A 26,800-nucleotide genomic window follows, 5' to 3' on the forward strand; every position below is an offset into this window, starting at 1 on the left:
ATCATGAGAACGTTATCATTTACCTTCAGCCAGTACTCATGTTCACTGAGCGAGCCTGAACGCATCATGAGAACGTTATCATTTACCTTCAGCCAGTACTCATGTTCACTGAGCAGAGCCTGAACGCATCATGAGAACGTTATCATTTACCTTCAGCCAGTACTCATGTTCGCTGAGCGGAGCCTGAATGCATCATGAGAACGTTATCATTTACCTTCAGCCAGTACTCATGTTCACTGAGCGGAGCCTGAACGCATCATGAGAACGTTATCATGTACCTTCAGCCAGTACTCATGTTCGCTGAGCAGAGCCTGAATGCATCATGAGAACGTTATCATTTACCTTCAGCCAGTACTCATGTTCACTGAGCGGAGCCTGAACGCATCATGAGAACGTTATCATTTACCTTCAGCCAGTACTCATGTTCACTGAGCGGAGCCTGAACGCATCATGAGAACGTTATCATTTACCTTCAACCAGTACTCATGTTCGCTGAGCAGAGCCTGAACGCATCATGAGAACGTTATCATTTACCTTCAGCCAGTACTCATGTTCACTGAGCGGAGCCTGAACGCATCATGAGAACGTTATCATTTACCTTCAGCCAGTACTCATGTTCACTGAGCAGAGCCTGAACGCATCATGAGAACGTTATCATTTACCTTCAGCAGTACTCATGTTCGCTGAGCGGAGCCTGAATGCATCATGAGAACGTTATCATTTACCTTCAGCCAGTACTCATGTTCACTGAGCGGAGCCTGAACGCATCATGAGAACGTTATCATGTACCTTCAGCCAGTACTCATGTTCGCTGAGCAGAGCCTGAACGCATCGTGAGAACGTTATCATGTACCTTCAGCCAGTACTCATGTTCACTGAGCGGAGCCTGAACGCATCATGAGAACGTTATCATTTACCTTCAGCCAGTACTCATGTTCACTGAGCGGAGCCTGAACGCATCGTGAGAACGTTATCATGTACCTTCAGCCAGTACTCATGTTCGCTGAGCAGAGCCTGAACGCATCATGAGAAACGTTATCATTTACCTTCAGCCAGTACTCATGTTCACTGAGCGGAGCCTGAACGCATCATGAGAACGTTATCATTTACCTTCAGCCAGTACTCATGTTCACTGAGCAGAGCCTGAACGCATCATGAGAACGTTATCATTTACCTTCAGCCAGTACTCATGTTCGCTGAGCGGAGCCTGAATGCATCATGAGAACGTTATCATTTACCTTCAGCCAGTACTTCATGTTCACTGAGCGGAGCCTGAACGCATCATGAGAACGTTATCATGTACCTTCAGCCAGTACTCATGTTCGCTGAGCAGAGCCTGAACGCATCATGAGAACGTTATCATTTACCTTCAGCCAATACTCATGTTCGACTGAGCGGAGCCTGAATGCATCATGAGAACGTTATCCATTTACCTTCAGCCAGTACTCATGTTCACTGAGCGGAGCCTGAACGCATCGTGAGAACGTTATCATGTACCTTCAGCCAGTACTCATGTTCGCTGAGCAGAGCCTGAATGCATCACAATGTAAATGAAGTGAACCTCCTGGTTCTCGTTAGCGGTGCTGCTAACGTCACTAGCTAACGTCACTAGCTAACGTCACTAGCTCTCCTCCTGTTGGTCTAAACACTGATTGGTTGGTTACAGAGTCACATGATACCAGAGTACTTCCTGTCCTGACTCTTCTTTGTGTTTTCAGGAACAGAGCCACAGAGCTGGAGACCCAGCTGGAGGTCTTCTCGGTTCAGAACCTGCAGGGACTCTGACTGCTCCTTATTGTTATGAGTTATTATTATTAACTGATCCTTATGAGTTATTATTATTAACTGCTCCTTATGAGTTATTATTATTAACTGCTCCTTATGAGTTATTATTATTAACTGCTTCTTATGAGTTATTATTATTAACTGCTTCTTTTGAGTTATTATTATTAACTGCTCCTTATTGTTATGAGTTATTAATAAGAACGTCTTCTAAGTTATTATTAACTGTTGTTGTTAGTCATAAATAATTTGGTCTTTTGTTGTTGAAATAGAAGTTAATAAATAAATTGAGAAATGTGAACGCTGCAATGTTTTTAATGAAATGTAGTTTAAAATGTTCTGAACGGTAAATCTATAAACATATCAGTCACGTTTAGTGTGAAGTTCAATGAGTTATTAAATGTCGATAAGCTGCGACTCCTCCTGCTGCCACCAGAGGGCACTGCTGCACCTGCAGGGAGACGCACGGAGGACAGTTAGTCTTAATAATAATGCATTTTATTTGTAACGTACTTTTCATTCAAGAGAATCTCAGATTGCCATATATATATATATTTGTAGTGTTTTGTTTCATCTCTGCTGCTGTCTGGATTTGTTGCTGCCATCAAAATGTTTGCGTCGTTGACATGCTGTAGCTTGTCAATTAATAACACATTTAGATGAAGATGAAAACGATGATGATGCTTATTTCATCAATAACATGATCATGTGATCATCATGGATCATGTGATCTGTCTGATACGCACTAAAGAGAAGAATGACGCCCTCCGGTGGCTGAAACCCGTTTCCTTTATTAATATGTACCGATTGATTAGTTTTCAGATCAAATGAACCATCAGACTTTTTTAGGTATCAGTTGTTTAATTTCTAAAATATCATAAGTGTACATGATTTTGTCTGTACAGTCGTTTAACAGGAGAAACATTCACAACTCAATGATAGACGTGAGAAAAAGCTGAACTGAAGAAAGAATCACACTGATTGATCGATCAATCAACTGATCAATCAACCAGCCGATCAATCAACCAGCTGATCAATCAATCAACTGATCAATCAACCAGCTGATCAATCAACCAACCGATCAATCAATCGACCAATCAATCAACCGATCAATCAACCAATCAATCAATCGACCAATCAACCAATCAATCAACCATTGATCAATCAACCAACCTACCATCAATCAACCGACCAATCATCAATCAACCAGCCGATCAATCAACCGACCGATCAATCACCGGCCGAGTCAATCAATACAACTGATCAATCAATTAACTGATCAATCAACCACTGATCAATCAATCGACCATCAATCAACCGATCAAACCAATCAACCAATTGACCATCAACCAATCAATCAACCAACCACCATCGCCAATCATCACCAATTGATCATCAACCAACCAATCAACCAATCAACCAACCGACCAATCAATCACCACCGACCAATCAACCAACCAATCAATCAATTGATGAATCACCGACCAATCAATCAACACGATCGACCGACCGATCAAGTCAAACATGGCTCCAAGGAAAGCTTGACGATAATTAATAAAGGTGAGCACAAAGAGTTAAAGAACGTCCCCGACGTTTGAACAAAACTACTTTTAGTTCAATTTGACTCAATGACCTCTAAATGACCTCTAAATGACCTCTGACCCTGAAACCAACTGAAGCGACCCTGGATGAACAGGAATACGTTAAATATTGCTCAATATTAAGGTTAAATGTGCTCGTTAATAGTGTAAATAGACTAAACTGCTACAGGTGTGAAACTGAAGCCAGAGGAGGTGGGACGAACAGACCGCCAAAATAAAATACAGAGTGAACAGTGGAGGGTAAAAAGGTTCTAAAGAGTTCCTGCAGGACATTTAAGTTTCATGCTTCGTTAATAATCTGTGGAGGGGTTTTATGTTTTATGGCTTTTAGAGTTTAAAGGGAAGAAGAACCTGATTGGACGATGAGGTCTTGCACCCCTCCTCTTCGTCACCGACCTCCCAGAGCTCCTCTTCATCCCAAAGCAAAACGGTTATGACTTAAACGTTTAGCAGCAACATTAACGGTTAAAAAGTCAGTTTTCAAAGTTATGTTTGGGATTTAAAAGTGAATTTTAAATCTAATTTAAAGAGGAACTAAATCCTTTATTATGTATTTAATAATATCCTGAATTATTACAAGTGTTTGTCATCGAAGGTTCGAGGTAGAAACCCTTCAGACTTTAGTTCCTCTTCAATATTAAATAATAATGGTTTAAACTTCTGAAAGCTGACATTTATATTTAATCATTTAATTATTCTTTGATCAGACTCAAATCAGGAACTCGTCCTAAGCTGAATGTATATTTTATGAAACACTTTTAAATAGAAAAAGTGTTTATTATTGTTAATGAATCAGATAATAAAAAGTTGTTCAGTGTTCTACTGAAACATTTCAGAAGATACTTTAAATAATAATCTTCATATTTTGGGATATTGAATCATCGATGACGTCATTAATAACTTTGTATTAAAGATGTCCGACACCTGCCAGGTGAGTAGAAGCTGCTTCTTCCAATTAAATGTAATATTTAATGCCTGGAAGATTGACAATAAAGTGTTTCAGTGTGAAGCATCACTAACCGATAGTTTCATTTAGCTTAGGTTTCACAATAAAAGCCTTCCAGGAAAAGGGGGCGGGGCCTTTAGGGTTGTTGGTTTGTTTTATTGTTACAAACGTGGAGAATTCAAAACAACGAGGCGAGGAAACGGACTCAACGGGTAAACAACAGAGGACTCAGATACGAGCGAATAGAAAAGACCTGCGTGTGTTCCGAGAGAGACTCCGCCCCCCAGGCCTCAGACAGGAAGCTAAAGGGTCGTGCTGTTTATATTGCAAAGCCGCCGACGGTCCACATCCAGCGTCTCCTGTGAACATCTCTCAGTCCAACTAGGAGACCCCCGCGCCCCCATCAGACATCGCCCACATCGAAGGCCCTCATCAGCAGGTCCAGGTCCTCGGCGTCGGCGGCCTGGAGCAGCTCGGCTCGGTCCATCATGGAGACGGCGATTCGCAGAGCGGCCCAGATGTTCGCACGACATCTGCTGATGGGCTGCAGCGCTGACTCCGCCTCTGCTGGTTCAGAGCCGTCAGGAAGTTACTGACCGCCTCCCTACAGGACCAGACCAGGACTAGGTTAAACCAGGACCACGTAGTCTCGACTGTAATCACACTAGCAAATCAACATGAAGTATGGGGATCAAACCGTGTACCTTGTGGTTACCATGACGACCACTCTTCCCATGAGCTACAGCCAACCCCAAACTGTATTTAGCATATACTAATGTGAACAGATGTCCTCTAGTGTTTAGCCCACTTTGGCCCTATGTCCTCTAGTGTTTAGCCCACTTTGGCCCTATGTCCTCTAGTGTTTAGCCCACCTTGGCCCTATGTCCTCTAGTGTTTAGCCCACCTTTGGCCCTGTGTCCTCTAGTGTTTAGCCCACTTTGGCCCTATGTCCTCTAGTGTTTAGCCCACCTTTGGCCCTGTGTCCTCTATTGTTTAGCCCACCTTGGCCCTGTGTCCTCTAGTGTTTTAGCCCACCTTGGCCCTGTGTCCTCTAGTGTTTAGCCCACCTTGGCCCTGTGTCCTCTAGTGTTTTAGCCCACCTTGGCCCTGTGTCCTCTAGTGTTTAGCCCACTTTGGCCCTGTGTCCTCTAGTGTTTTAGCCCACCTTGGCCCTGTGTCCTCTAGTGTTTAGCCCACTTTGGCCCTGTGTCCTCTAGTGTTTAGCCCACCTTTGGTCCTGTGTCCTCTAGTGTTTAGCCCACCTTGGCCCTGTGTCCTCTAGTGTTTAGCCCACCTTTGGTCCTATGTCCTCTAGTGTTTAGGCCCACCTGTGGCCCTGTGTCCTCTAGTGTTTAGCCCAACTTTGGCCCTGTGTCCTCTAGTGTTTAGCCCACCTTTGGTCCTGTGTCCTCTAGTGTTTAGCCCACCTTGGCCCTGTGTCCTCTAGTGTTTAGCCCACCTTGGCCCTGTGTCCTCTAGTGTTTAGCCCACCTTTGGTCCTATGTCCTCTAGTGTTTAGCCCACCTTTGGTCCTATGTCCTCTAGTGTTTAGCCCACCTTTGGCCCTATATCCTCTAGTGTTTAGCCCACCTTTGGTCCTATGTCCTCTAGTGTTTAGCCCACCTTGGCCCTGTGTCCTCTAGTGTTTAGCCCACCTTGGCCCTGTGTCCTCTAGTGTTTAGCCCACCTTTGGTCCTATATCCTCTAGTGTTTAGCCCACCTTTGGTCCTATGTCCTCTAGTGTTTAGCCCACTTTGGCCCTGTGTCCTCTAGTGTTTAGCCCACCTTGGCCCTGTGTCCTCTAGTGTTTAGCCCACCTTTGGCCCTGTGTCCTCTAGTGTTTAGCCCACCTTTGGCGTTGTGTCCTCTAGTGTTTAGCCCACCTTTGGTCCTATATCCTCTAGTGTTTAGCCCACCTTTGGCCCTGTGTCCTCTAGTGTTTAGCCCACCTTGGCCCTGTGTCCTCTAGTGTTTAGCCCACCTTTGGCCCTGTCTCCTCTAGTGTTTAGCCCACTTTGGCCCTGTGTCCTCTAGTGTTTAGCCCACCTTGGCCCTGTGTCCTCTAGTGTTTAGCCCACCTTTGGCCCTGTGTCCTCTAGTGTTTAGCCCACCTTTGGTCCTGTGTCCTCTAGTGTTTAGCCCACTTTGGCCCTGTGTCCTCTAGTGTTTAGCCCACCTTGGCCCTGTGTCCTCTAGTGTTTAGCCCACCTTTGGCCCTGTGTCCTCTAGTGTTTAGCCCACCTTGGCCCTGTGTCCTCTAGTGTTTAGCCCACCTTTGGCCCTGTGTCCTCTAGTGTTTAGCCCACCTTTGGCCCTGTGTCCTCTAGTGTTTAGCCCACCTTTGGTCCTATGTCCTCTAGTGTTTAGCCCACCTTTGGTCCTATGTCCTCTAGTGTTTAGCCCACCTTTGGCCCTGTGTCCTCTAGTGTTTAGCCCACCTTTGGTCCTATGTCCTCTAGTGTTTAGCCCACCTTTGGTCCTATGTCCTCTAGTGTTTAGCCCACTTTTGGCCCTGTGTCCTCTAGTGTTTAGCCCACCTTTGGCCCTGTGTCCTCTAGTGTTTAGCCCACTTTTGGCCCTATGTCCTCTAGTGTTTAGCCCACCTTTGGTCCTATGTCCCTCTAGTGTTTAGGCCCACCTTTGGCCCTGTGTCCTCTAGTGTTTAGCCCACTTTTGGCCCTATGTCCTCTAGTGTTTAGCCCACCTTTGGTCCTATGTCCTCTAGTGTTTAGCCCACCTTTGGTCCTATGTCCTCTAGTGTTTAGCCCACCTTTGGTCCTATGTCCTCTAGTGTTTAGCCCACTTTGGCCCTGTGTCCTCTAGTGTTTAGCCCACCTTGGCCCTGTGTCCTCTAGTGTTTAGCCCACTTTGGCCCTGTGTCCTCTACTGTTTAGCCCACCTTTGGCCCTGTGTCCTCTAGTGTTTAGCCCACCTTGGCCCTGTGTCCTCTAGTGTTTAGCCCACCTTTGGCCCTGTGTCCTCTAGTGTTTAGCCCACCTTGGCCCTGTGTCCTCTAGTGTTTAGCCCACCTTGGCCCTGTGTCCTCTAGTGTTTAGCCCACCTTTGGCCCTGTGTCCTCTAGTGTTTAGCCCACTTTGGCCCTGTGTCCTCTAGTGTTTAGCCCACCTTGGCCCTGTGTCCTCTAGTGTTTAGCCCACCTTGGCCCTGTGTCCTCTAGTGTTTAGCCCACCTTTGGTCCTATGTCCTCTAGTGTTTAGCCCTCCTTTGGTCCTATGTCCTCTAGTGTTTAGCCCACCTTTGGCCCTGTGTCCTCTAGTGTTTAGCCCACTTTTGGCCCTATGTCCTCTAGTGTTTAGCCCACTTTTGGCCCTATGTCCTCTAGTGTTTAGCCCACCTTTGGTCCTATGTCCTCTAGTGTTTAGCCCACCTTTGGCCCTGTGTCCTCTAGTGTTTAGCCCACCTTGGCCCTGTATTCTGTGTACATACAGGTGTAAGACCCAGTGTTACCTGTGAGCCCCCAGGTTGATGCAGCTGATCCCCAGGTTGTATCTGGACCGGATGAACCCGGGCTGCAGCTCCAGAGCTCTGGTGTACGCCTCCACGGCCTCCTCACTGCGGTCCCCGTTGGCCAACGTCGCTCCCAGACGGTTCCACAGCAGGTAGTCCTACAGAGGAACACGCAGAACCTTAACGCTGGCCTGACAATCGTCCGTCCGTCCGTGTGTGTGTGTGTGTCACCTGTGGTCTGACGGACAGGGCTGCAGTGAAAGCCTCCACCGCTCTGTTGAAGTCGGAGCCGAGGTTGAAGAGGACCCCGAGTCCGGTCTGCAGGTCTGGATCCACAGAGTCCAGATTCAAGAGAGCTGCATCCTGGAAGAGGAGCAGGACGTCCTGCAGTTCAGCCCTGCACACACACACACACACACACACACACACACACACACACACACACACACACACACACACACACACACACACACACACACACACACACACACAGCACACACACACACACACACACACACACACACACAACACACACACACACACACACACAAATTAGAGCACGCTGAGGACTGGTCTAGCATCCTTCAGGTCTTCGTACCTGGCCGGTGTGGCGGTTCGGGGGCCCCTGTGCAGTGTGGCCGGGGACCCCCGTAGCGGGCCCCTGTGGTCCAGGACCAGGTGTTTGTACCGGGGGTTGTGGCCGATCCAGCGGCGCAGAACTTCGCTGGCCTCCCGCTGCATGCCGCTGTTGGTGAAGCTCACGGCGAGCGCCATCAGAGCCGGCAGGTTGTTGGGGGCGGAGCTCCAGACACCTGCACAGGTGACCTCGTCAGACATGATGGAACTGTCTAACACGTGTCAATGGTGTGTTATGTATTAGTTATGGTTCTCTTTGTTTGTCTGAGTAAACAAGACAACAGGAAGTCGGACCTCTGCAGCGATGCGGTGGCGGCCGCCTCGTTCTCGTTCTCCGCCTGCGTCGTCCCCAGAAGCTGCCAGGCCTGGAACACAGAGGGCACTTCACTTGCTGAGCTTACAGTCCGCGGGTCGGAGAGCCGGCGGGCGGCGCCCACCTCAGAGTCCCGGGGGTCCTGCAGGATGGCGGCCTCCAGCAGCAGCACGCCGGCGTTCAGGTCCCCGTCCCGAGCTTTCTCCTGACCCTCGGCGAAGGCGCTGGGCCAGTCTCTGTACGGGTTGTTGGGGTTGAAGGGGTAACCCTGAGGAGTTGTTGTTGTTGTTATTGTTATGAAGGGGGTAACCCTGAGGAGTTGTTGTTGTTGTTATTGTTATGAAGGGGTAACCCTGAGGAGTTGTTGTTGTTGTTATTGTTATGAAGGGGTAACCCTGAGGAGTTGTTGTTGTTGTTATTGTTATGAAGGGGTAACCCTGAGGAGTTGTTGTTGTTGTTATTATTATTGTTGTTATGAAGGGGTAACCCTGAGGAGTTGTTGTTATTATTGTTATGAAGGGGTAACCCTGAGGAGTTGTTGTTGTTATTATTGTTATGAAGGGTTACCCTGAGGGAGTTGTTGTTGTTGTTGTTATGAAGGGGTAACTCCGAGGAGTTGTTGTTGTTGTTATTGTTGTTATGAAGGGGTAACCCTGATGAGTTGTTGTTGTTATTGTTATGAAGGGGTAACCCTGAGGAGTTGTTGTTGTTGTTGTTGTTATTATTGTTATGAAGGGGTAACCCTGAGGAGTTGTTGTTGTTGTTGTTGTTGTTGTTGTTGTTATTGTTATGAAGGGGTAACCCTGAGGAGTTGTTGTTGTTGTTATTGTTATGAAGGGGTAACCCTGAGGAGTTGTTGTTGTTGTTATTGTTATGAAGGGGTAACCCTGAGGAGTTGTTGTTGTTGTTATTGTTATGAAGGGGTAACCCTGAGGAGTTGTTGTTGTTGTTATTGTTATGAAGGGGGAACCCTGAGGAGTTGTTGTTGTTGTTATTGTTATGAAGGGGTAACCCTGAGGAGTTGTTGTTGTTGTTATTATTATTGTTGTTATGAAGGGGTAACCCTGAGGAGTTGTTGTTATTATTGTTATGAAGGGTAACCCTGAGGAGTTGTTGTTGTTATTATTGTTATGAAGGGGTAACCCTGAGGAGTTGTTGTTGTTGTTGTTATGAAGGGGTAACTCCGAGGAGTTGTTGTTGTTGTTATTGTTGTTATGAAGGGGTAACCCTGATGAGTTGTTGTTGTTATTGTTATGAAGGGGTAACCCTGAGGAGTTGTTGTTGTTGTTATTATTGTTATGAAGGGGTAACCCTGAGGAGTTGTTGTTGTTGTTGTTGTTGTTGTTGTTGTTATTGTTATGAAGGGGTAACCCTGAGGAGTTGTTGTTGTTATTATTGTTATGAAGGGGTAACCCTGAGGAGTTGTTGTTGTTGTTATTGTTATGAAGGGGTAACCCTGAGGAGTTGTTGTTGTTATTATTGTTATGAAGGGGTAACCCTGAGGAGTTGTTGTTGTTGTTATTGTTATGAAGGGGTAACCCTGAGGAGTTGTTGTTGTTGTTATTGTTATGAAGGGGTAACCCTGAGGAGTTGTTGTTGTTGTTATTGTTATGAAGGGGTAACCCTGAGGAGTTGTTGTTGTTGTTATTATTATTGTTGTTATGAAGGGGTAACCCTGAGGAGTTGTTGTTATTATTGTTATGAAGGGGTAACCCTGAGGAGTTGTTGTTGTTATTATTGTTATGAAGGGGTAACCCTGAGGAGTTGTTGTTGTTGTTGTTATGAAGGGGTAACTCCGAGGAGTTGTTGTTGTTGTTATTGTTGTTATGAAGGGGTAACCCTGATGAGTTGTTGTTGTTATTGTTATGAAGGGGTAACCCTGAGGAGTTGTTGTTGTTGTTGTTATTATTGTTATGAAGGGGTAACCCTGAGGAGTTGTTGTTGTTGTTGTTGTTGTTATTGTTATGAAGGGGTAACCCTGAGGAGTTGTTGTTGTTGTTAGTATTGTTATGAAGGGGTAACCCTGAGGAGTTATTGTTGTTGTTGTTATTGTTATGAAGGGGTAACCCTGAGGAGTTGTTGTTGTTATTATTGTTATGAAGGGGTAACCCTGAGGAGTTATTGTTGTTATTATTGTTATGAAGGGGTAACCCTGAGGAGTTATTGTTGTTGTTGTTATTGTTATGAAGGGGTAACCCTGAGGAGTTGTTGTTGTTATTATTGTTATGAAGGGGTAACCCTGAGGAGTTATTGTTGTTGTTGTTATTGTTATGAAGGGGTAACCCTGAGGAGTTATTGTTGTTGTTGTTATTGTTATGAAGGGGTAACCCTGAGGAGTTATTGTTGTTATTATTGTTATGAAGGGGTAACCCTGAGGAGTTATTGTTGTTGTTGTTATTGTTATGAAGGGGTAACCCTGAGGAGTTGTTGTTGTTATTATTATTGTTATGAAGGGGTAACCCTGAAAAGACATTGTTATTGTTGTTGTTATTGTTATTATTATTGTTATGAAGGAGTAACCCTGAGGAGACATTGTTATTGTTGTTGATATTGTTATTATTATTGATATTGTTGTTGTGAAGGAGTAACCCTGAGGAGAAGCAGCTCCACACGTATGATCTCCATCATTCATTCACTATGAAATATGAAAACATAAGAACATTTTAAGTTGACATAAAATGTACTTTTAAGACAACTGAACTTTGAAGTACTTTTCTTGTAACGGAGTATTTCTACTCTGTTGTATTAGTACTTGTACTTGGAACAGTATTTCTGTTGTATTAGTACTTTTACTGCAGTAGAAGAGTTAGTACTTCTTTCCTTTCATTTGTTAACATTCACATACTTTTAATTTGATCAATGAATCCATAACTCACCCAACAGGTCAGGCTCATGAAACATGTGTATTATTGATATTATTGTTATTTATACTATTATTATTGATATTATTGTTATATACACTATTATTATTGATATTATTGATCTAATTATTTTTATTGATAGTATTGTTATTTATACTATTATTATTGATATTATTTATCTTTTTTTATTATTATTGATATGTATATTATTATTATGTATATTATTGTTATGTATACTATTACTATTATTATTATGTATCTTTTGTTGTTGATACTATTATTATTTATCTTATTATTATTATTATTCAGCCTCCTGATGGATAAAAGTCACAACATTTATTGTGTTAACAGAATAACAAGATAATGAATAATTGTCTTATTATCTACAGAATAAGAAGTGAAGAAGAGCCGGTCTGCGATGTGAACAGCTGTTATCGTGTGACCTCTGTGACCTCTGTGACCTCTGTGATGTAACACCTGAATGGAGGAGGGATTACTGGTGGATTAAAACATCAGTAATAATCTGTCATTATTAATAACTCCTGAGCTGTGTTGCACAGGAAGTGAACTGGTCGGGGGGCGGCGCCTCCTGGGTCCTGGACTAGGAGGCGGGGCCCCTCGGTAAAGGGGGTCAAAGGTTATAGGGACGCTGTTTTCAACGAACCTTCTCCACAGGTGAGCCGGTGGGCGGGGTCGACCCCTGACCCTCAGACTCCTCCAGCCAGTTCCTCCGAGCCAGTTCCTCCCACTCGGCCTGCATCTTGTCCCAGAACTCTGTGTCCGACTGAAAGACCACAACAGTTCAGGGTCCCACCACGGACACATGAGTAGACCGGATCCTAGACTGGGTCCTACACTGGATAATAGCCTGGATCCTACACTAGATCCTAGCCCGGATCCTACACTGGATTCTAGACCGGATCCTATACGAGATCCTACTCTGGATACTACATTAGAACTTAACCCGGATCCTAGAATTGTCCTAGACTGGATCCTAGTCTGGATACTAGTCTGGATCCTCCACTAGATCCTCGCTTGGATCCTAGACTGGATCCTACAGTGGATCATAGTCTGGATCCTACACTGGATCATAGTCTTGATCCTACACTATATCCTAGCCCGGATCCTATAATTGTCCTAGACTGGATCCTAGTCTGGATACTACACTGGATCCTATAATTGTCCTAGACTGGATCATAGTCTGGATCCTACACCAGATCCTATAATTGTCCTAGACTGGATTCTAGTCTGGATACTACACTGGATCCTAGACGAGATCCTACACTGGATCATAGTCTGGATCCTCCACTAGATCCTAGCTTGGATCCTAGACTGGATCCTACAGTGGATCCTAGTCTGGATCCTACACTGGATCCTAGTCTGGATCCTACACTGGATCCTAGTCTGGATACTACACTGGATCCTAGACGAGATCCTACACTGGATCATAGTCTGGATCCTACACCAGATCCTATAATTGTCCTAGACTGGATTCTAGTCTGGATACTACACTGGATCCTAGCTTGGATCCTAGACTGGATCCTACAGTGGATCCTAGTCTGGATCCTACACTGGATCCTAGTCTGGATACTACACTGGATCCTAGACGAGATCCTACACTGGATCATAGTCTGGATCCTACACCAGATCCTATAATTGTCCTAGACTGGATTCTAGTCTGGATACTACATTGTATCCTAGACTAGATCCTAGACCTGATCGTACACTGTATTCTAGACCAGTGGTTCTCAAATGTGGGTACATTTAAAAAAAAGAATCTCACGTTTTTTAAGAATTAAAAAAAAAGAATTTAAAAAAGAGATTCTTTTTTAAATATATTTAAAATTAGCATCCATTGAAAAATCCTTTAAAAATAGTTCTTTAATAAATATGTAATAAAACACAATTGTTCATAAACTGAATTTTACAGCTCTGCGCTGGTTCGGGGTTGAGAACCACTGATCCTAGACCTTCATTCTGACCAATGGATCTCCAGGACTTTAAACTAAATGTCCACGACCAAACATTTTGTATACATGAACAAGTGAGAACATGTGGTATTAAACTAACAAAGAGAATTCCAAAGCATACAGAAAACCTTAAATGACACAAATGAATGAGAGACACTAGTTTGATTAAAAGAATAAACATTTATAAATCTTTATTCTTTTAATCAAACCATCTGTTTGGACTGTAACTCAGAAAGACGCCGGGCTCTTGAAGTGAGGAGCGAGATGTGAGCTTTACATTCGTCCAAATGCAAGCTGGCATCTTCGGATCCTAAACCAGATCCTAGAATAGATCCTAAACCAGATCCTAGACTGGATCCTAGAATAGATCCTAAACCAGATTTTAGACTGGATCCTAGAATAGATCCTAGTCTGGATACTACACTGGATCCTAGATCGGATGCTAGGCTGTATCCTAGGATAGCTCCTAGTACAGATCCTACACTGTATTCTAGGCCAGATCCTAGACTGGATACTAGAACGGATCCTAGAACGGATGCTAGACTGGATTCTAGGATGGATCCTAGTCTAGATGCTACACTGTATTCGAGACCAGATCCAAGACTGGATCAGCCACATCTTTAACCTTTCTTAAAAACATGAACGGAACATGAAGCTCAGTGATTGGCTGCTTGTTAGTGCAATGCGCCCTGGGAGTCGTAGTGTTTTGTTATATTTTTAATCAAGATTATTAATACAAAAATAACTTTTAAATTTGAGTTAACAGAAGAATAGAAACGGTAACCGGAGCTCAACTTTATGAATGCTGTTAATCCGTCAGTGGTGAGCTCGGGATTAAAATACCTGCAGCTGTGATTGGTCCACTGAGCCGATGGGATCTCCACTCTAATCACTTTAATAACTGAGCTGTTAGTTCACTTCACCTCCTCCAGTCTGGATCAAACCATTATGTAAACCACAATCACCCAACCTGAACCATCGTAAACCTCCTGAACCATCGTAAACCTCATGAACCCCACTGAAACCTCCTGAACCACCCTGAACAATCGTAAACCTCCTGAGCATCACTAAACCTCATGAACCCCACTGAAACCTCCTGAACCACCCTGAACCATCGTAAACCTCCTGTACCCTCCTGAAACCTCCTGAACCACCCTGAACCATTGTAAACCTCCTGTACCCTCCTGAACCACCCTGAACCATCGTAAACCTCCTGTACCCTCCTGAACCACCCTGAACCATCGTAAACCTCATGAACCCCACTGAAACCTCCTGAACCATCGTAAACCTCATGAACCCCACTGAAACCTCCTGAACCACCCTGAACCATCGTAAACCTCATGAACCCCACTGAAACCTCCTGAACCACCCTGAACCATCGTAAAGCTCCTGTACCCTCCTGAAACCTACTGAACCACCCTGAACCATCGTAAAGCTCCTGTACCCTCCTGAAACCTCCTGAACCTCCCTGAACCATCGTAAACCTCCTGTACCCTCCTGAAACCTCCTGCACCACCCTGAACCATCCTAAAAACACCCCAAACACTTCTGAACCATCCTAAACCTTCTGAACCATCCTAAACCTCCTGATCCACCCTGAACCTTCCTAAACCACCCCAAACACTCCTGAACCAACCTAAACCTCCTGAACCCTCACATTCAGATTATTAAAATACTCAACTAATATTTCTGATGAATTATTATAGATTATATATTTTAAAGTAATTACAATGAGCTCCACCTTATGCTTCAATAATATCATATTTATTATTCTGCATAATGAGTACTTTCATTTTTCATGCCGGTACTTGTATTAGTACACTGTGGTATTTTTACTGCTGCTTCTGGGAAATAAGATCTCATGAAGATAAGAAGCTTTTGGAACTTGGCATTAACGTCTGAAACATGCATCAACAAATCCAAATTAAAATACAAAAATAAACCATGAATCTGTCAAACTAAAGTCAGATTAGCTGTGTAGGTAATAATATAAACCTGTATATACACACCACCGGCTCCGCTTGAGCAAGACACTTAACCCCCAGATTGCTCCCCTAGTTGGTCTACGGTGTGTGAATGTTAGTTACTCCTGATGGTCAGGTGGAACCGTAGCTCCTCCCACCAGTGTATGAATGAGTGTGAATGATGTCATGTAGTGTTAAAGCGCTTTGAGTGGTCGGAAGACTAGAAAAGCGTGTGTACTGATCCTGAGTCTTCTGGTCTGAGTGCAGCCTAATTTATCTGAATATTTGCTGAATCAGAGCTCTCAGACGATGGTAAGAACAGACCTGTAATCAGCAAAATTCTGATATCAGTTTCTGAAGATCAGCTGGAGGGAGAGGACATGTTTGTAAAGTAAAGAAATGTTTGTAAAGAGAGGACATGTTTGTAAAGTAAAGAAATGTTTGTAAAGAGAGGACATGTTTGTAAAGTAAAGAAATGTTTGTAAAGAGAGGACATGTTTGTAATGTAAAGAAATGTTTGTAAAGAGAGGACATGTTTGTAATGTAAAGAAATGTTTGTAAAGAGAGGACATGTTTGTAAAGTAAAGAAATGTTTGTAAAGAGAGGACATGTTTGTAAAGAGAGGACATGTTTGTAAAGTAAAGAAATGTTTGTAAAGAGAGGACATGTTTGTAATGTAAAGAAATGTTTGTAAAGAGAGGACATGTTTGTAATGTAAAGAAATGTTTGTAAAGAGAGGACATGTTTGTAAAGTAAAGAAATGTTTGTAAAGAGAGGACATTTTTGTAAAGTAAAGACATGTTTGTAAAGAGAGGACATGTTTGTAAAGTAAAGACATGTTTGTAAAGAGAGGACATGTTTGTAAAGAGAGGACATGTTTGTAAAGTAAAGACATGTTTGTAAAGTAAAGACATGTTTGTAAAGAGAGGACATGTTTGTAAAGTAAAGACATGTTTGTAAAGAGAGGACATGTTTGTAAAGTAAAGAAATGTTTGTAAAGAGAGGACATGTTTGTAAAGTAAAGACATGTTTGTAAAGAGGGGCCATGTTTGTAATGTAAAGACATTTTTGTAAAGAGAGGACATGTTTGTAAAGTAAAGACATGTTTGTAAAGAGAGGACATGTTTGTAAAGTAAAGACATGTTTGTAAAGAGAGGACATGTTTGTAAAGTAAAGACATGTTTGTAAAGTAAAGACATGTTTGTAAAGAGAGGACATGTTTGTAAAGTAAAGACATGTTTGTAAAGAGAGGACATGTTTGTAAAGTAAAGAAATGTTTGTAAAGAGAGGACATGTTTGTAAAGTAAATACATGTTTGTAAAGAGGGGACATGTTTGTAATGTAAAGAAATGTTTGTAAAGAGAGGACATGTTTGTAAAGTAAAGAAATGTTTGTAAAGAGAGGACATTTTTGTAAAGTAAATACATGTTTGTAAAGAGGACATGTTTGTAAAGAGAGGACATGTTTGTAATGTAAAGAAATGTTTGTAAAGAGAGGACATGTTTGTAAAGTAAAGACATGTTTGTAAAGAGAGGACATGTTTGTAAAGTAAAGACATGTTTGTAAAGTAAAGACATGTTCGTAAAGAGAGGACATGTTTGTAAAGTAAAGACATGTTTGTAAAGAGGGGACATGTTTGTAAAGTAAAGACATGTTTGTAAAGTAAAGACATGTTTGTAAAGAGAGGACATTGGGGACATTGTGTGTGTTGTACCTCCACAGCAGCCTTCGCTCTGACAAACTCGTCCTCCAGAGACTCATTTCTGCCTAGAAGGGAACGAGTCCGTCTGCGCTGTCTGGACGCAGCACAGTCCTGAAAACAAACAAACAAACACACACACAGGTTAGTGTGACAGTAAAGACAAAACACCAGAAAACTTCAAAAAGGTCTTCAAATTCTTACTCTGATCTGCAGGTGGCGGCCTGTTATCCCACGCTCCCTGAACTACTCACTGTATTTGGTTCAGCTTGCCTGTTATATTTTACTTTTGTGTGTCAGGATGAAGTATTTTAGTCGGGATGGAGTACCCAGTAGTACTGACCTGTGGGGAGGACGTGAAGTCCAGCTCGTGGAAGCTGTGGATGTCGAAGGAGTTCTTTGTTCGAGGATCTAATTTAAACTCTGCAGACCTGAAGGGACGGAAAGCAGAGCAGTGATCAGCGTCAGTGCTCCCTTCAGGGATGCCCTGCTCAGAACAGGAGAGACCAGGACCGACCAGGTGTCTCTGTGACATCATCCCCACCTCACCCTGTGATTGGTCAGCTGAGTGGAGGTTTGAACTTCTCTATGAACAATAGATATAATAGTAGCAGCCTTCTTACCTTTTCGTAGTATTAAAGCCAACAGGTGGCTTGGTCTGGATGCATTGAAGTAATAATTTATTTTAGATCTGTGAATAAAAAATTCTGCTCTGGTTCTTGAAATGGAGTTTAATTTAAATGTTATGGATTTAATTAGTTTGAGAAGCCTGTATTTTGCTGATTATTCTCCAACATTTTTAGAGTAGTCTCATATTCAATAAATTTGGACTAATCTAGTTACCTTTCTAACAAGAGGTTAGAGGTCATTACATTTTTTCAATTCAATTTATTTTGTATAGCCCAATATCACAAATTACAAACTCCCCTCAGAGGGCTTTACATCTGTACACATACAACATCCCTGACCTTTGACCTCACATCGGATCAGGAAAAACTCCCCAAAAATAACCTTTGACAGGGAAAAAAGGGAAGAAACCTTCAGGAGAGCAACAGAGGAGGATCCCTCTCCCCGGATGGACAGATGAATAGATGTCATGTGACCAGATGAACAGAGTTACAGAGTTACATAAACACATTACATGAATATGACAATGTATGAATGGAACTCCAATCCATGCTATGCAGACGATACTCACTTATATCTATCGATCAAACCAGAGGAGACCAACCAGCTCGCTCAAATTCAAGAATTGAATAGCAATGAAAGTTTATGCAGTGTTTCCTGATAATATTTCTCAAAGGAAGCATATATAAGGTAAATAAAATTGGTCCAAGCACAGAACCTTGTGGAACTCCGTGATTAACGTTGGTGGTCATTGAGGCTTCATCGTTTACAAATACAAACTGAGATTGATCTGATAAATAGGATTTAAACCAACTTAGTGCGGTACCTGAAATGCCAATCGACTGATCCAGTCTCTGTAATAGGATGTCATGATCAATGGTGTCGAACGCAGCACTAAGGTCTAACAAGACCAGTACGGAGATGAGTCCTTTATCAGCACTAAGGTCTAATAATACCAGTACAGAGATGAGTCCTTTATCAGCACTAAGGTCTAACAAGACCAGTACAGAGATGAGTCCTTTATCAGCACTAAGGTCTAATAAGACCAGTACAGAGATGAGTCCTTTATCAGCACTAAGGTCTAATAAGACCAGTACGGAGATGAGTCCTTTATCAGCACTAAGGTCTAACAAGACCAGTACGGAGATGAGTCCTTTATCAGCACTAAGGTCTAACAAGACCAGTACAGAGATGAGTCCTTTATCAGCACTAAGGTCTAATAATACCAGTACAGAGATGAGTCCTTTATCAGCACTAAGGTCCAATAATACCAGTACAGAGATGAGTCCTTTATCAGCACTAAGGTCTAATAATACCAGTACAGAGATGAGTCCTTTATCAGCACTAAGGTCTAACAAGACCAGTACAGAGATGAGTCCTTTATCAGCACTAAGGTCCAATAATACCAGTACAGAGATGAGTCCTTTATCAGCACTAAGGTCTAATAATACCAGTACAGAGATGAGTCCTTTATCAGTACTAAGGTCTAACAAGACCAGTACAGAGATGAGTCCTTTATCAGTACTAAGGTTTAATAAGACCAGTACAGAGATGAGTCCAACACTCCTTATTATCAGGCTGCTCTAATAAGTCTCTTAAATCCCTCCAGTTGATCCAGAATGCTGCAGCTCATGTACTCACACAAACTAAGAAAAGAGATCACATGACTCCTGTATTAGCTGCTCTGCACTGGCTCCCTGTAAAATCAAGAATCACATTTAAAACCTTGATTGGTGATGCACCATCATATCTTAAGGAGCTTGTAGTACCATATTGCCCCACTAGAGAGCTGCTCACTAAATGCGGGGCTATTTGTGGTTCCTAGAGTCCTAAAAAGTAGGATGGGAGCCAGAGCCTTCAGTTATCAAGCTCCTCTTTTATGGAACCAGCTTCCACTTTCAGTCCTGGAGGCAGACACAGTCACCTCATTCAAGAATAGACTTAAGACTTTCCTCTTTAATAGTCCTTATAGTTAGGGCTGAATCAGGTTTGCCCTGGTCGAGCCCCTTGATATGCTGCTATAGGCTTATAGGCTGCTGGGGGATGTTTTAGGATACACTGAGCACCTATCTCCTCTTCTCTCTCTCCTTATGGATGAATTTACATCTCTCCATTGCACCTTATTAACTCTGCTTCCTCCCCGGAGTCGTTGTGACTTCACGTCTCATAGGGTCCATTGGACCTGGAGGTGTCTGATGCTGGTGAGCCGGCCTCCCATTGGCCCTGCTGATGCCCCGCCCCCCCCTCCGCTCTACCTCCTTCTGTTTCATGGATTGGAGGTCCATTCATACATTGTCATATTCATGTAATGTGTTTATGTAACTCTGTAACTCTGTTCATCTGGTCACATGACATCTATTCATCTGTCCATCCGGGGAGAGGGATCCTCCTCTGTTGCTCTCCTGAAGGTTTCTTCCCTTTTTTCCCTGTCAAAGGTTATTTTTGGGGAGTTTTTCCTGATCCGATGTGAGGTCAAAGGTCAGCGATGTCGTATGTGTACAGATTGTAAAGCCCTCTGAAAAAAGAATTCGTAATTTGTGATATTGGGCTATAGAAAAAATAGCGCCAGGGAGGAAACGTTTCTCCTGAAGTGTTGGACAGTATTTACCACAGCAGTTCACTGGAGGAGTGCTGGGGAGTGCATCTCTTCTCGAGTCTGCTCCTGCGTCCCCCGTCCTCCACGTCCAGGTTCACCTCGTCCCATTTGTCCAGAGGGGACGACCGACCGGCTGCTGACACACGGAGGACAAGAGCAGCTGGAGGCACCGAGTTATGCTCACTGTGAAATGGAATCGATGGATCGGTGCAGCTCCAGGTGGAGGCGTGAATATCGTTTATAATCTTTGCCCCACGATCACAGGAAGTTCAATTCCTCACCTGTCCTCATCTATCTATAGACGTCCTCCTCCACCTGTCCTCATCTGTCTATAGACGTCCTCCTCCACCTGTCCTCACCTCTCTATAGACGTCCTCCTCCACCTGTCCTCATCTGTCTATAGACGTCCTCCTCCACCTGTCCTCACCTGTCTATAGAAGTCCTCCTCCACCTGTCCTCACCTGTCTATAGACGTCCTCCTCTACCTGTCTTCACCTGTCTATAGACGTCCTCCTCCACCTGTCCTCATCTGTCTATAGACGTCCTCCTCCACCTGTCTTCACCTGTCTATAGACGTCCTCCTCCACCTGTCCTCATCTGTCTGTAGACGTCCTCATCCACCTGTCCTCACCTGTCTATAGACGTCCTCCTCCACCTGTCCTCATCTGTCTGTAGACGTCCTCATCCACCTGTCCTCACCTGTCTATAGACGTCCTCCTCCACCTGTCTTCACCTCTCTATAGACGTCCTCCTCCACCTGTCCTCATCTGTCTATAGACGTCCTCATCCACCTGTCCTCACCTGTCTGTAGACGTCCTCCTCCACCTGTCCTCATCTGTCTATAGACGTCCTCCTCCACCTGTCCTCACCTGTCTGTAGACGTCCTCCTCCACCTGTCTTCACCTGTCTATAGACGTCCTCCTCCACCTGTCCTCATCTGTCTGTAGACGTCCTCCTCCACCTGTCTTCTCCTGTCTATAGACGTCCTCCTCCACCTGTCTTCACCTCTCTATAGACGTCCTCCTCCACCTGTCCTCACCTGTCTATAGACGTCCTCCTCCACCTGTCCTCATCTGTCTATAGACGTCCTCCTCCACCTGTCCTCACCTGTCTATAGACGTCCTCCTCCACCTGTCCTCACCTGTCTATAGACGTCCTCCTCCACCTGTCTTCACCTGTCTATAGACGTCCTCCTCCACCTGTCCTCACCTGTCTATAGACGTCCTCCTCTACCTGTCTTCACCTGTCTATAGACGTCCTCCTCCACCTGTCCTCACCTGTCTGTAGAAGTCCTCCTCTACCTGTCTTCACCTGTCTATAGACGTCCTCCTCCACCTGTCTTCACCTGTCTATAGACGTCCTCCTCCACCTGTCCTCACCTGTCTATAGACGTCCTCCTCCACCTGTCTTCACCTGTCTATAGACGTCCTCCTCCACCTGTCCTCACCTGTCTATAGACGTCCTCCTCCACCTGTCTTCACCTGTCTATAGACGTCCTCCTCCACCTGTCTTCACCTGTCTATAGACGTCCTCCTCCACCTGTCCTCACCTGTCTGTAGACGTCCTCCTCTACCTGTCTTCACCTGTCTATAGACGTCCTCCTCCACCTGTCCTCACCTGTCTGTAGACGTCCTCCTCTACCTGTCTTCACCTGTCTATAGACGTCCTCCTCCACCTGTCCTCATCTGTCTATAGACGTCCTCCTCCACCTGTCTTCACCTGTCTATAGACGTCCTCCTCCACCTGTCTTCACCTGTCCCCCGACCCTGAAAAGGACCAGCGGTTTGGATGATGGACTGTATATCCACGTAGCTCCATATCTTAATAATCTGTAGAATACATTCCTCACTCTTCCTTTCCAAAACGTTCTGATGGTTTATGCTAATGATGTGTCACTTGCTTCCTGTGCTGTGGTTTCGTCTGCAGTACCTGAGTCCAGGGAGACCCTCTCAGGGGTTCTGGGGCTGGCAGGCAGGTGGTCCACCTCCACCTGGACGAGCTCCGTCTCATCTGGTCTGGTCCGGCGCTGAGGGGTCCTGGAGCTGCCCTTCCTCCTGAGAGGACTCCTCTGGTCCTCCTCTGGTCCGCCACCCCCCCCACTGCTGACCGCCGGCTCACTGAGGTCCACCAGGGCCAGAGCTGTGGAAGGAACTGCAGGACGGGGACTCATAAGGTCCGTATTCATATTCTGAACCTCAACAGGAAGTCTGACTGTATTTATAAATGGATCTCATTAAAATGAGTGTGGACCGAGCAGACAGACAGGAGGAAGGAGAAGGTCAGACAGGAGGACAGAGCAGACAGACAGACAGACAGGACAGAGCAGACAGACAGGAGGAAGGAGAAGGTCAGACAGGAGGACAGAGCAGACAGACAGACAGACAGGACAGAGCAGACAGACAGGAGGAAGGAGAAGGTCAGAGGTTAATTAACGGGAGGTGTACCTGCTGAGACGGAGGTGACAGATGGGCACAGAGGAGGAAGGACGACAGGCAAGGACGAGAAGAGAGGGAGAGAGGAGGAGAAGAAGGAGAAGAAGAAGAATAAAATAGGTCTACCTGCTGTGTTGGAGGTGAGGGGGCGGGTCGAGGGGGCGTCGCTCCGGCTCTCTGACAGGAAGTCCTCGATGGAAGGACTCAGCAGAGGTCGACTCTCCTGCTGCTCCCGAACCAGCTGCAGACCAGAAACACCAGTTAGACACTACTACTACTACTTTACTGCACTCTTTACTGCACTCTACTGTGTTTCTTTACTACTCTACTGTGTTTCTTTACTACTCTACTGTGTTTATTTACTACTCTACTGTGTTTCTTTACTACTCTACTGTGTTTCTTTACTACACTCTACTGTGTTTCTTTACTACACTACTGTGTTTCTTTACTACACTCTACTGTGTTTCTTTACTACTCTACTGTGTTTATTTACTACTCTACTGTGTTTCTTTACTACACTCTACTGTGTTTCTTTACTACTCTACTGTGTTTCTTTACTACACTCTACTGTGTTTCTTTACTACTCTACTGTGTTTCTTTACTACACTCTACTGTGTTTCTTTACTACACTCTACTGTGTTTCTTTACTACACTCTACTGTGTTTATTTACTACTCTACTGTGTTTCTTTACTACACTCTACTGTGTTTCTTTACTACTCTACTGTGTTTCTTTACTACACTACTGAGTTTCTTTACTGCACTCTACTGTGTTTCTTTACTACTCTACTGAGTTTCTTTACTGCACTCTACTGTGTTTCTTTACTACACTCTACTGTGTTTCTTTACTACACTCTACTGTGTTTCTTTACTACACTCTACTGTGTTTCTTTACTACTCTACTGTGTTTCTTTACTACTCTACTGTGTTTCTTTACTACTCTACTGAGTTTCTTTACTGCACTCTACTGTGTTTCTTTACTACACTCTACTGTGTTTCTTTACTACACTCTACTGTGTTTCTTTACTACTCTACTGTGTTTCTTTACTACACTCTACTGTGTTTCTTTACTACTCTACTGTGTTTCTTTACTACACTCTACTGTGTTTCTTTACTACTCTACTGTGTTTCTTTACTACACTCTACTGTGTTTCTTTACTACACTCTACTGTGTTTCTTTACTACACTCTACTGTGTTTCTTTACTACTCTACTGTGTTTCTTTACTACTCTACTGTGTTTCTTTACTACACTACTGTGTTTCTTTACTACACTCTACTGTGTTTCTTTACTACACTCTACTGTGTTTCTTTACTACACTCTACTGTGTTTCTTTACTACTCTACTGTGTTTCTTTACTACTCTACTGTGTTTCTTTACTACTCTACTGTGTTTCTTTACTACACTCTACTGTGTTTCTTTACTACACTCTACTGTGTTTCTTTACTACACTCTACTGTGTTTCTTTACTACTCTACTGTGTTTCTTTACTACACTCTACTGTGTTTCTTTACTACACTCTACTGTGTTTCTTTACTACACTCTACTGCATTGCTTTACTGCACTGTTTGAATGGCCGTTTACTCTTGTTGTAAACCAATAAACACAAAAACTGAGGGTGAATACTTGTTAGTCTAAAGAAAAACAGCAAGAGAGAACAAAAAAGTTCATGTTTCTGAATGATTCAACATAATTAAATTCTTAAATGTATTTTTAATGCTAATTTGAATCCGGGAGACCTTTAGAGAGAGATACAGATGTATTAGTGATAGAGATTGAATTTCAAATGAATTCATCAACACAGCTGCTGTTTACAATGTTGCATTGTTTCAATGGCGTTGTTCTGTGGGGGGTCCTTCTTGTTCTGTGGGGGGTCCTTCTTGTTCTGTGGGGGGTCCTTCTGGGTCCAAACAGAACAGACATTAACCTTAAAAACCGAGGCTGAGACTCGTATTGTCCAAGTTCTAAAATGCCATCACATCACTCGTCATGACAAACTGAATGCTGGTCATCAGTGAGCATGTGGACGTAGTCATCGCTGCTCGCTTTCCTGGGCCTGCTGAAAGGCATGCTGGGAAATGCAGGACAGCCTTTAATTCAGTCTGAGACCTGATGTGTGTGGCCTCCTAATCCTAATCCACACAGCTGTGTACGTCCACATGTCAACTGGAATATTAAACCCCTGAAAGCACCACTAAAGACTTCCTGACTCAAATGTCCCTTCATGCTTCACACGTCTGTTCATGTCAGCTGGCTTCATCTGGGAGGTGAGACCCGAACCACAAGGAGAGAGTAACCAGGAGTCCTTAGAAACTAAAGACACAACATGAATAAGATGTGTGATTAAATAATAATAAAAGAGGTAGGAATATATGTTACTGTCTGTCTATACAGCACAACTGCATTTCTTTACCGCATTTCTTTACCACGTTTCTTTACCACGTTTCTTTACCGCGTTTCTTTACCGCATTTCTTTACTGCGTTTCTTTACTGCGTTTCTTTACTGCATTTCTTTACTGTGTTTCTTTACTACGTTTCTTTACTGCATTTCTTTACTGCGTTTCTTTACTGCGTTTCTTTACTGCGCTTCTTTACTGCGCTTCTTTACTGCGCTTCTTTACTGTGTTTCTTTACTACGTTTCTTTACTGCATTTCTTTACTGCGCTTCTTTACTGCATTTCTTTACTGCGCTTCTTTACCGCACTTCTTTACCACGCTTCTTTACTGCGCTTCTTTACTGCGCTTCTTTACTGTGTTTCTTTACTACGTTTCTTTAATGCATTTCTTTACTACGCTTCTTTACTGCATTTCTTTACTGCGCTTCTTTACTGTGTTTCTTTACTACGTTTCTTTACTGCATTTCTTTACTGCGCTTCTTTACTGTGTTTCTTTACTACGTTTCTTTACTGCATTTCTTTACTACGTTTCTTTACTGCATTTCTTTACTGCGTTTCTTTACTGCATTTCTTTACTGCGCTTCTTTACAACTTTTCTTTACTGCGCTTCTTTACTGCATTTCTTTACTGCGCTTCTTTACCGCGCTTCTTTACTGCGCTTCTTTACCGCGCTTCTTTACTGCGCTTCTTTACCGCGCTTCTTTACCGCGCTTCTTTACCGCATTTCTTTACTGCGCTTCTTTACTACGTTTCTTTACTGAATTTCTTTACTGCGTTTCTTTACTGCGTTTCTTTACCGCGTTTCTTTACAACTTTTCTTTACTGCGTTTCTTTACTGCGTTTCTTTACAACTTTTCTTTACTGCGTTTCTTTACCGCGTTTCTTTACCGCGTTTCTTTACTGCGTTTCTTTACAACTTTTCTTTACTGCGTTTCTTTACTGCGTTTCTTTACTGCGTTTCTTTACTGCATTTCTTTACTGTGTTTCTTTACTACGTTTCTTTACTGCATTTCTTTACTGCGTTTCTTTACTGAGTTTCTTTACTGCGCTTCTTTACTGCGCTTCTTTACTGCGCTTCTTTACTGCGCTTCTTTACTGTGTTTCTTTACTGCGCTTCTTTACTGCGCTTCTTTACTACGTTTCTTTACTGCATTTCTTTACTACGTTTCTTTACTGCATTTCTTTACTGCGCTTCTTTACAACTTTTCTTTACTGCGTTTCTTTACTGCGCTTCTTTACCGCGCTTCTTTACCGCGCTTCTTTACCGCGTTTCTTTACTGCGTTTCTTTACTGCGCTTCTTTACTGCGCTTCTTTACTGCGCTTCTTTACTGTGTTTCTTTACTACGTTTCTTTACTGCATTTCTTTACTGCGTTTCTTTACTGCGTTTCTTTACTGCGCTTCTTTACTGCATTTCTTTACTGCGCTTCTTTACCGCACTTCTTTACCACGCTTCTTTACTGCGCTTCTTTAATGCGCTTCTTTACTGCGCTTCTTTACTGTGTTTCTTTAC

General features: G+C 43.5%; 2 protein-coding genes across 2 annotated transcripts in view; one reads left to right on the top strand and one right to left on the bottom strand.

Moving 5' to 3' along the window:
- Positions 1 to 1,855, top strand: part of mfn1a (mitofusin 1a) — a 19,248-nt gene extending 17,393 nt beyond the window's left edge. The window contains 1 exon segment of the mRNA XM_034556452.1: positions 1,719 to 1,855. Within this exon segment, the coding sequence (XP_034412343.1) occupies positions 1,719 to 1,785 (67 nt within the window). The 3' untranslated portion in view covers positions 1,786 to 1,855.
- Positions 1,856 to 3,213: 1,358 nt separating this feature from the next.
- LOC117746756 (PEX5-related protein-like) overlaps positions 3,214 to 26,800 on the bottom strand; it is a 53,843-nt gene continuing 30,256 nt past the window's right edge. Inside the window, 14 exon segments of the mRNA XM_034556065.1 lie at positions 3,214 to 4,878; positions 4,881 to 4,933; positions 7,798 to 7,955; positions 8,029 to 8,194; positions 8,396 to 8,592; positions 8,594 to 8,609; positions 8,728 to 8,798; positions 8,871 to 9,014; positions 12,272 to 12,391; positions 17,256 to 17,354; positions 17,584 to 17,671; positions 20,476 to 20,599; positions 22,393 to 22,614; positions 23,022 to 23,136. Of these exon segments, the coding sequence (XP_034411956.1) occupies positions 4,733 to 4,878; positions 4,881 to 4,933; positions 7,798 to 7,955; positions 8,029 to 8,194; positions 8,396 to 8,592; positions 8,594 to 8,609; positions 8,728 to 8,798; positions 8,871 to 9,014; positions 12,272 to 12,391; positions 17,256 to 17,354; positions 17,584 to 17,671; positions 20,476 to 20,599; positions 22,393 to 22,614; positions 23,022 to 23,136 (1,719 nt within the window). The 3' untranslated portion in view covers positions 3,214 to 4,732.

Source organism: Cyclopterus lumpus, chromosome 17, assembly GCF_009769545.1.
Source record: "Cyclopterus lumpus isolate fCycLum1 chromosome 17, fCycLum1.pri, whole genome shotgun sequence".
NCBI lineage: Eukaryota > Metazoa > Chordata > Actinopteri > Perciformes > Cyclopteridae > Cyclopterus > Cyclopterus lumpus.